Genomic DNA, 10,539 nt, shown 5'->3' with positions numbered 1-10,539 from the left:
ACATGAGTTGAGATAAACACAGTGAAAATGATTAACCTAGCAGGTAATGCTTCTAGCTCATCAGCAAGTAAAGCCTACTCATTCCACCATTTGTCCTCATACAGCGGGTCCAAAGGCTAGCTAGTCTCTGGACTTGGCAACAAATTGATTGGGAAAGGTCACATTGTCTTGACATGGGGTTCATAGAATCAAAGAGCAAAGAAACTGAAACTCTGGGGCTACTCACTCGGGCCAAAATCCTTCCTTTCTCTACTTATCACAAAGAACAAAGCAGGGGCATGAGAAAGAAAGAAAAGCAGGGATGATGGCCAGCCTGTCAAAAGAAACGGTTAGTGAAGTTGAAGTAGCAGATTGAACCAAGTCTTCATTTTCTTCTGGTCCCCTCCCTTCCCTAGACTCTCAGGAGTTCTTAGTGTGATGGTGGGAAGTCTTGGCTCCCAGCTCCTAGCGACAGGTCGCGCTCCTGTGTGAACAGGAACAAGCTGGCCTCTTCAAACAAGAAAGCTGGCAGGAGAGTTCCTGGGAAATGTGGGTCAGTGGAGTCTCTGGTCTTCTCTGTCCTCCCAGGATCATGCAGGATACTTTCCACCATTGCTCCTCTCTGTTCACCCATCTCCCGCCCCCATCCCATCTACAACAGATGATGTAAGGGACCCATGAAAAGACCATTCACAAGGCACTTGCTGGCTAGGCCCCACCTTACTGCCTTCCATTTCAGTGAAACGTCCAACAAGTGGGCACCAAAACACAAGCGTCCAGAAGATAAGTTCTCACGTTCTTCACAGGTAGGTGACTACAGTTCACTATTATTTTATCAAGAACTAATGGAGGTGTTGGCTGTTATGGCCCATCTCTTTAACCCCAGCACTAGGGAGGCTGAGGAAGGAGGATCGTGGCAATACATTTTTTCTGAAAATATGTCTCACTTTGAAAGAGACACTTTTGCTAGACCTTGCCACCAAATTAATACTATACCTTGAGATCATTTAAGACAATGTACTCAATCTGTCTTCCTACTGTGCACTCGTTCTGTTTAATTTTGACCTGCCTTTTAGAAACCAGCATAACCAACCTTATTATGCCTTGAATTTCCCATGCAGTCACCCTTTGCAACCTAGCCTAATGCAGAGCTCTAATGTTAATTTATATTCATGACCTGACCAAGAACAGTGTGAGTGTGTGTGTGTGTGTGTGAGAGAGAGAGAGAGAGAGAAAGAGAGAGAGAGAGAGAGAGAGAGAGAGAGAGAGAGCTTAAACACTGTGGTAAAGATTTGCTGAATGCAGCCACCAGTTTGGAAACAACATTAAACAAAACAAATATAGCATAAATATTAGAAGCAGCAATGTTTGCATGTGTTGACGCATGCTGTCAATATAGGCTGATATCGTATTTGCAGTTCTCGGTGCTATTCTGGGTCAGCTGAGGTCAGCAAAGAAACTTCTTCCCTCATGAAACTTGTTGAAGAATTCTGTTAAAAAGCATTCTCTATTCCTTTACCGTGCCATGTTTTCTATGCTACTTAATAAACATAAAACAAATCCCTTGTTAGGGACAAGCACAGATCAGACAGGCACACGGGGCAGAGACAATGTCGTGATAAAAAGATTGGATAAGAACAACAAACATTAGACACTCACTACAGACTACAAACAGGCCCAGTAACCACAAACGACAGAGAGACAGAGAGACAGACAGACAGACAGACAGACAGACAAACAGACTCAGGAAGAGAAGTGGTGAACTCAAATTTGGTCTTGCTCTTGGCCAAACTCCACTAAGAGGAAGCTTCTGTTGGCACTTTTTAATTTGGCAGTGATGCATTTTGGAACCTCTGAGGTTCCTTTAGTGTATTAATTGATGCAGAAGATAGTTCAAAGCCACTCAGAATCTCAAAGTCACACACACACACACACACACACACACAAACACCAGTGCTAAAATAGAAGACAGAGTTCAAATGAACCTAATACAAAGAAATAACAGATGTTTGAGGAGATGAAAACACAAATAATCTTGACTTATCAGAGTTTTGACCTAAACATTTCACATTATATACGTAATAAGAATGATCATACCACATCCCATAAATATGTACAATTAGACAGCAAAAATGTTCTTTTCCTGCCAGGCAGTGGTGGTGCACGCCTTTAATCCCAGAACTGGGGACAGAGGCAGGTGGATCTCAGTGAGTTCAAGGTCAGCCTGGTCTACAAAGTGAGTTCCAGGACAACCAGCGCTGATATGCCGCGAAATTTTGCCTGGAAAAACCAAAAAAAAAAAAAAAAAAAGTAAAAAGTAAACAAATGTTCTTTTCCTATTCTAACACAACCTATAAACATTTGTCCTTACCCCCACAGATAAGTGCAGTCTTCATCTTCCACCAAGGAAACTTCGCTTTTCACAACGACAGTTATAGAAAACCACAACCAATCAAAATGCAGAATTCCCGGTGCCAGTGGATACATCTACAAACACTCTTCACCTCTCAGGGAACTTTGCGGGAAAGGGAAAGAAAGGTTGCGAGAGCCAGAGTCAAGATCAGGCAGCTTGCTGCGAGATTGCATCTCCTGGTCATCTCAGATGCTGCACCCAGACGCTCTCCCCCACCTGACTGCTCAAACATGAACTGGACAAGGAAGACAAGAGTGGACATGCCAGAGTGGAAGGGGCCTGGACGGCCTCCACCTCACAGAGAGAACTACAGGTAACTGAAGAAGCCGGAAATAGGAGGGGTGGCCTCCCACAGGGAAGAGCACAGCCATTGACAAGGGTCAGCTGGAGAAGACCAGTATTAGTTAAGCAAGAGTTCTGGGGCTAAAAAGAAATGGTTACAGGAAGAAAATAGGAGGTTCTTAGAACTGAAAAAAGATGTGTTCAGGATGAAAGGCCACGGAAGATGAACGTCGCAGAGATCATATACCAAATGTGTACCTGCGAAACTGCAGAACTCCAAGGAAGAAGTGGGGATCCTATAACACACTCTGGGTCAGAGATGGGTTCCCTGTAAAAGAACAGAAGCCAGAGCGAAGGGGTCTCAGAAGGCCTCTGAGGCTGGCAGGCCGAGGTATGGAATTCTGCAGAATAAAGTGGTATACCATACGAAAGCCATAAGAGAAAAAGAGTGGAGAGGTATAACCAGGAACTGCCAATCACAAGACCATGACGCTAGAAGAACCTGATACATAAGAAACATGCTTTATATATTTTGGGAAATTTTCTCAATAGGAATATGTAACTGAGGAAAGCTTTAGAAACTTAACAGAAATGTCACATGACAAATATAAAGCATTCAGTGGACATAGGATCGGTAAGGCAAGAATACATTTCCTTCTCCGGTGCTCTATTTCTATTGGCTCTGTGTTCAATAATGTTGGATTTTATATGTATAAGCAGAGTGTGCTGGAGGACACCTGCAACCTCAGCACTTGATAAGCTAGGACAAGAAGATGGTGAATTTGATGCCAGACTGAGCCCCATGGCAAATTCCAGGCCAGCTACATAATTCAGATCCTTACTCAAACTGAAGGGACAGTCACAGAGCCTCTATGGGTTTGAGCTAGGTCCTCTGCATATACATTATACTTGTGCGGCTTGGCATTCTGAGGGACTCTTAACAGTGGAAGCAGGGGTTCTCTCTGACTCTTTTGCCTGCTTTGGGGACCCTTTTCCTCCTACTGGGTTGCCTCATGCAGCCTTGATATGAAGGCAGGTGCCTCGCTTTATTGTATCTTGTTTTTCCATCCTTGGTTGATGTCCCTGGGAAGACTGCTCTTTCCTGAGGGGAAAAGGAGGACCAGTGGGCTTGGGACAGAGTGGAGCAGCAGGGGTCAGGGAGACTGGAGAAGATGGGGGAAGGGAGACTGTGGTATGGAGGTATTGTATGAGAGGAGAATAAAAAAAAAGATCCTGACTCCAAAAATAAAAATAGGATAGACTGAAAGACGAACAGATGAATAGATAGCTGGATAGACAGATGGATAGACACATTTCCTAATTTAAATGATTAAATTCTAATTCAGAGTCAACTTTTTAAAAACCATATATGATTATCTTTTGCAATTATAGTCAACAAACAGAACAAAATAAAAATCATAAACCATATGATAAAATATTGACCAAAAGGAATGTCAATAACAGTAATTGTAAGAGACATAAAAGAATTAATAAAAGAAACAGAAGTTACTTTTAAGAAAAAATGATGTTACTGTTACCTAGCAGACATATTATCTAGCTGTATAAAAATACCCTATGCTGCCGCACACACACGCACGCTCACACACACACAGAGGAAAACTGCAGGGGGGGGGGGCAAAAAGAAAAATAAACTTTTCTTTTCATTTCTTTCAGAAGGAAGGAAGGGTTTTGAGACAGTCTCATGTATTCCCAGGCTGGCTTCAAGCTTGTCTTCTGTTTTCTGAGTGCTGAGATTATAGGTACCACTGTGCACACACATGCACAAGCATGTACAAGGGCACACATGTCTCATCCAAGTATTTCTTTTTTCATTGACTTTTTTTTTAAAAAATTTCATTCAATATATTTTGATCATATTCTTTTCTCTCCACCAGCTCTTCTTGGCTCCTTCCCATCTCCCTACCCAGCCAACTTTGTCCTCTCTCTCTCTCAAAAAAAAATGGGGCTGGAGAACTGGCTCAGTGTTTAAGAGCATTGGCTGCTCTTCCTGAGGTCCTGAGTTCAATTCCCAGCAACCATATGGTGTCTCACAACCATCTGTAATGAGATGTGATGCCCAGAAAGACAGAGCACCCATATATAAAATAAATAAATATTTTAAAAAATTAGAAAGAAAAGAAAATAAAACAAAAAGACAAAAACTACCAAAATAACAAATATTACACACACGAAAGAAAGAAAGAAAGAAAGAAAGAAAGAAAGAAAGAAAGAAAGAAAGAAAGAAAGAAAGAAAGGAAGGAAGGGGGAGAGAAGAAGGGAGGGAGGAAGGAAGGAAGAAAGAAAAAGAAAGAAGAGGGAGAGAGAGAGAGAGAGAGAGAGAGAGAGAGAGAGAGAGAGAGAGAGAGAGAGAGAGAGAGAGAAAGCCAGCCCATGGAGTCCTTTTGTGTTGACCAACTACTCCTGGGATGGGACTTGTCCTGGAATATGATTAATATACCCAGTATCAGTCTGTCTTAGGGTTTCTATTGCTGTGAAGAGACACCATGACCATGGCAACTCTTATAAAGGAAAACATTTAATTGGGGTGACTTACAGTTTCAGAGGTTTAGTCCATTAATTCACGGTAGGACATGGTGGCATGCAGGCAGACATGGCACTGAAGAAGGAGCTGAGAGTTCTACATCTTGACCTGCAAGCAGCAGCAGGAGACTGTGTACTGGGCATAGCTTGAGCATATATAAACCTCAAAGCCCACCCCCACAGTGACACACTTCCTCCAACAGAGCCACACCTACTCCAACAAGGCCACACTTCCTAATAGTGCCACCACATATGGTACAAGCATTTACATGCACAAGTCTACGGGAGCCATACCTGTTCAAACCAGCACATACTCGGTGAAGAAAACTGATTTTCTCTCTCCCAGCAGGTATCAATTACAATCAGCTTCTTAGTAAAGGGTGGGACCGTGTACCCGCTTCCCCTTCTCTGAACTGCGAGCTTGTCTAGTTTGAACTCACACAGGTCTCGTGCATGTTATGGGTCTCTGTGAATTGATATGTTTAACAGTCCTGTACTATCTAACATGTATTATCCCCCCAAATTTTCTGCTGGTCAAAAATTCAGAAGCAGCAAATGAGCTGAGTGGCTCTGACTCTGGCTTTTAGGGTTTTTCATGAGACTGCTGTCAAGAAATCGGCTTCGAGCCTTATTACGGCTGAGGGACTTCTTGCAAGTTGGCTTGCTCACATGGCTAACAAATTCGTTGCCGACTACTAGAAGGAAGTCTTGGTTATTTGCCCTACAGTCCTCCACTCAAGCTTGTTCAAGTGTACTCATGACAGCCAGTTGTTTTCCTCCAAGAGAAAGCTAGACAGAAACACATAACGTTTTCTGACCTAACTTTAGCAATCAGAGATAATTTTGCTGCTTATTCAGGGCAGTGCTGGGCAATGGGTGACACCCAGGGTGAGCAGTGGAGTTGGCGCGGGCAGGGTGTGTGTCCACCCCAGCAGAGGAGGCTGGTTCCAGGGGGAACGCATAAATACTTCCTGACTAAGGTTAATAAGGAAGAATAGAATTTTAAGTACAATATTCAAAGTTCTGAAAGTTACAACTTCCAAGAGAATAGGACATTGCTATGACTTTGCGTGGCCTTGGTCCCAGAACCCTGTCTAGGGACAGTGAGAGAAAGACAGGGCAGACACTGAATAAAAAAAATAGACACAGAAGGGGCTGAGAGATGGCTCAGAGGTTAAGAGCACTGGCTGCTCTTCCAGAGGACCGGAGTTCAATTCCCAGCACCACAACTCAGTCATCTTTAATGAAATCTGATGCCCTCTTCTGGCTTGCAGGTGTATGTGCAGACAGAACACTGTATACAAAACAAATAAAAAATTCTTAAAAAAAAAATAGGGGCCAGAGAGATGGCTCAGTGGTTAAGAGCATTGCCTGCTCTTCCAAAGGTCCTGAGTTCAATTCCCAGCAACCACATGGTGGCTCACAACTATCTGTAAAGAGGTCTGGTGCCCTCTTCTGGCCTGCAGACATGCACACAGACAGAATACTGTATACATAATAAATAAATAAATATCTAGGTGTTTTCATCATCTGCTGGCTCCCAGCTTTTAGCATCCTTCTCTTAGACTTCATGTGTCCTGTCCGGGCCTGTCCTATCCTCTACAAAGCCCATTATTTTTTTGCCTTTGCCACCCTCAAAAAAAAAAATAGACAGAAGAAATAGCAGACATCCACACAGATAAGCTGGGGTTGGGTGACCTGGCTCTCCAATGAAGAAGTCCAGCTCTTTGGAAGTTTGGCATGTGTATTAAACGCTGATGAGCAAGGGGGTGAGTTTCATGCTATACAGCTGAATCAAGAAGGTAGGTTTAGCTAAGGGCAGTAGGATCAGACTCTGTAGGGGAATAGCCTTGGGGTCATAAATACCTGAGGGAGAAAGCTACAGTGGATGTGTTATTCACACACTATCAATATTTGAACTTGGATCAGAGAAAGGCTTTGTCATCTCCCTTAACCTTACCGACAAGAAGGCTTTGTCAAAATTTTCCATGAGTCTGAGGCTTCAGCCCTTAACATGACTCTCTCATGTGGATGGCACACATCCACTCAGGAATTCACAGACTTGGGGTTTCCTCCACTCCCCACAGGACATAACAATGTAAGGAGTAAGATCTAAGAAAGAGGCATGAAGAAGGAGGAAGCCATTCTTCATAAAGGAAACTGGCTGGAATAATCTAAAACAGATTCCTCCAGAAGCAGAGAAGCAAAAATACTCTTTAGTGGGTGGTGGCCACATTTAGAACTAAAAATAGACCAGTCAAGTAGTGATGTAATTTTGGAGAGTGGTACTAAAGATAGAGAAGAATGCTTTTATTTCCTAGTCAAAACTATATGACATTACTTATCTTTAACTGTGCGCAAGTATGACTTTGATCATAATGACTGCAAATGTAGAGTTTTGTCTTCAGAACGCAAGTCTGCCTCTTTATATTGCATATGCTAATTGTAGCTCCACAACAAAGTTCTGAACCTCAAAACACTGTGACTATAGAGTTGGGGAGGTGTCTCAACGGGGAACCTGTTTGTTGAATAAACAAGAGGACCTGAGTTTGGGTCCCTAAAACCCACATAAAAAGGCATAAAACTCTGTAACCTTGTGCTAGAGAAGCAGAGAGGTGGATCCTGGAGCTTCCTGGCCATCCAGTCTAGGCAATCAATAAGCTCTACATTCAGTGAGAGACCCTAACTCAAAAGTAAGGTAGACATGGAGACTGGAGGAATGGCTCAGTAGATAAGAGGACCATCCACTCTTCCAGAGGACCTGGGTTCAATGCTCAGAGCGAAGGGGCGATCCTCAGACTGCCTAGACTGTGCTGTGTCTCCACGAAACCTCAAACTCCACACTCCAGTGAGTTCCAGTCTCTTCCCTTCTATATTCCTTTCTCCGCCCCAGCCATATTGCTCCTGTCTCCACCTCCCAAACACTGGGATTAAAGGTGTGAGCCTTTAATCTTACTGGATAAGATCATTAAAATACAGCATCCAACTGGCATTTCTTTCCCAAGTGTGTTTTAGGGGTGTAACTAAAATTTAAGGCAATGTTAAGTGGGAGTCCAGCGGTAGCAGAGAAGAACACCTGTTCTTGCCCCGGAGAGAAGTGGCCCCAGTGTCATGGGAAGCAGAACCAGCTCCACCAGAAAACCTGATGACTAAAGACGCCTGGCAATCAAAGAGCTGCCTACGGTGGATGAATCCTTCCCTTTTCTGAAAGGAAACGAGGAGGAATAGAGCTGGGGAAGAGAGGAAGTGGGGTCAGGGAAGAGTGGAGGGAGGGGAAACTGCGGTTGGGATATAAAGGATGAGAGAAAAATAAAATTTTTAAAAAATTTCAAACTAGAACTGAATGAACACCAATCCTTTCAGTTCTGAAATTTTTACGAATAGGATGCTTCACACTGAATATATATTGGCCCTAAAATGTCTGCAGAGAAACTAGACACTTGGGAAATATATCTGATTCAGTATTTGACCCATCACGGTTGACTACCATGCACTGTTAGACAAAATGGAAAAAAAGTAACAAACAAAATGAGTTAGTTTAGCAAGTCTTTTAGGGGTCTAGGCTCAATATGGCCTTAAGTCCCAAACAGTGACCTATATAGCAACTGGCTGCTGTTAGCAGGCCTCTCTGTGGACTGTGAGTCTGTCACATTCCCCTGTTTTATGAAAATCATCAACAAGCTACACTAGAAATTAATTAGCAAAGCAGACCATCACTGCGATTGCAGGACAGACTGTAGCATCTGGAAGGTAGTCCTCCATAACACTGTTGGCTAGGTCAGCCACACGGACAGGATGGGTGTCTGACAGGAGAAGATATTAGATCAAAGTCGCAACTCCCCTGAACCCAGCCAAGAGAAGCCCTGCAAGACAAAGTCAAGCAGAGCACAGCACCAGCAACATCCAACTTCAGAAATGTGGAGAGAGGAGGAGACAGCCGCTGCAGCAAGAGCAGCTGATTCCAGATTTGGAAAAATCATACAGACGACTCTCAGTGGTAGACATTGAAAGGGGCTTTAAAAACACCATGTTACCCCCAATTAAAAGACACCTGTGGCAGACACAAGCAGGCAGCAGTCGGTGGTTTCCAGGTCTTTGATTGCTTCATTGTTCTCTGGAGAAATTTTTTTAAGAAAGAAAACTTGGCTGGCTAGAGCTCATAATGATGGTTAAGAGGACTGGCTGATGGAGGACTCTCATTGGCTAATAAAGAAACTGCCTGGCCCATTTGATTGGCCAGCCCTTAGGTGGGTGGAGTAGACAGAACAGGAAGAAGGAAGTGAGGTAGATGGCTCAGTCAGATGCCACGCCTCTCCTCTCTGAGACAGACCGCCATGCCTCTCCTCAGGGAGACAGATACGATGAAGCCAGACACCAGGTCAGACATGCTAAATCTTCTCCGGTAAGACACCACTCGTGGTGTTACAAAGATTATTAGATATGGGTTAATCAAGATGTGAGTAAGAGGCTAAAATTAATGGGCCAGGCAGTGTTTAAAAGAATACAATTTGTATGTTGTTATTTCAGGTGAAAAGCTAGCAGGCGGCCGGGAGCAGGGCTGCAGGAAGCCGGCCCGCAGCTCCGCACTACAACTGGCTGCTCTTGTACAGGATCAAGGTTGGGTTCTTAGCATCCACATGGCAGCTCACAACAGTAACTCTAGTTCCAAGGGACCTGATACCCTCTTCTGGGTTTCTACCGTCACCAGGCTTACACAAAAGCAAGCAGATGAAACACAAAATAAACTGATAAATCTAAAGAAGGAGAAAGAAGAGAAAAGATGAAGAAAAAGAGAAAAGGGAGGGGAGGAGCCGAAAAAAGGAGAAGGAGAAGGAGAGGAGGAGAGGAGGAGGAGGAGGAAAAGGAGAGGAGGAGGCGGAGGGGAGGAGGAGGAGGAGGAGGAGGAGGAGGAGGAGGAAGTCGTCATTTGTGGTCAGTTCTCTCTACTCCTTTCTATGTGAGTTCTGAGGATCAAACTCAGATCAAATGGAGCTTGTACAGTAAATATCGTTACCTACTGAGCCTGGTCCTCACTTTTTGAGAAAACACTTACACCTGTATTGTTCAGAGGCAGAAATGAAGGCGGAATGCCCACAAAGTTCCAATGGCACTAAGCTCTCAGGCCCAACCTACTTGGGCAGGGTCTGTACCTACCCTTCCTGATGGACCTACATGAACCATCAGATTCTTCCCAGCTAGAAAGTTGGGTAAAAGAGGCCAAATGTTATAACAAGTAGGTAACAATGTTAATAAACATGCATACCTCTTTAGGGAAATACTGTCTTGACTTATATTAGAGCTGCAGATACTTTTCCGTCCCATTT

The 10,539-nt window shown here is 43.7% G+C and overlaps 1 protein-coding gene across 1 annotated transcript; it reads left to right on the top strand.

The window, feature by feature from the left end:
• The first annotated feature begins 173 nt into the window (after positions 1-173).
• Positions 174-8,376, top strand: LOC119826445. The gene is made up of 3 exons (XM_038347778.1): positions 174-785; positions 2,359-2,705; positions 7,972-8,376. Exons 1-3 carry the CDS (start codon positions 657-659, stop codon positions 8,147-8,149), a joined length of 654 nt encoding a protein of 217 aa, XP_038203706.1. The 5' UTR covers positions 174-656; the 3' UTR covers positions 8,150-8,376.
• Positions 8,377-10,539: the final 2,163 nt, after the last annotated feature.

Source organism: Arvicola amphibius, chromosome 11 (genome assembly GCF_903992535.2).
Source record: "Arvicola amphibius chromosome 11, mArvAmp1.2, whole genome shotgun sequence".
Classification (NCBI taxonomy): domain Eukaryota; kingdom Metazoa; phylum Chordata; class Mammalia; order Rodentia; family Cricetidae; genus Arvicola; species Arvicola amphibius.
The sequence above is the reverse complement of the archived record's forward strand: the minus strand, read 5'-3'. Positions and strand labels throughout refer to the sequence as shown.

Bases quoted from the DNA above. Each gene is read 5' to 3' on its own strand.
- LOC119826445 (XM_038347778.1), top strand. From the start codon at position 657: ATGAAAAGACCATTCACAAGGCACTTGCTGGCTAGGCCCCACCTTACT. The intron at 786-2,358 runs GTAGGTGACTAC...TTACCCCCACAG, and splicing joins AGTTCTCACGTTCTTCACAG to ATAAGTGCAGTCTTCATCTT. The intron at 2,706-7,971 runs GTAACTGAAGAA...CCACTCTTCCAG, and splicing joins CCTCACAGAGAGAACTACAG to AGGACCTGGGTTCAATGCTC.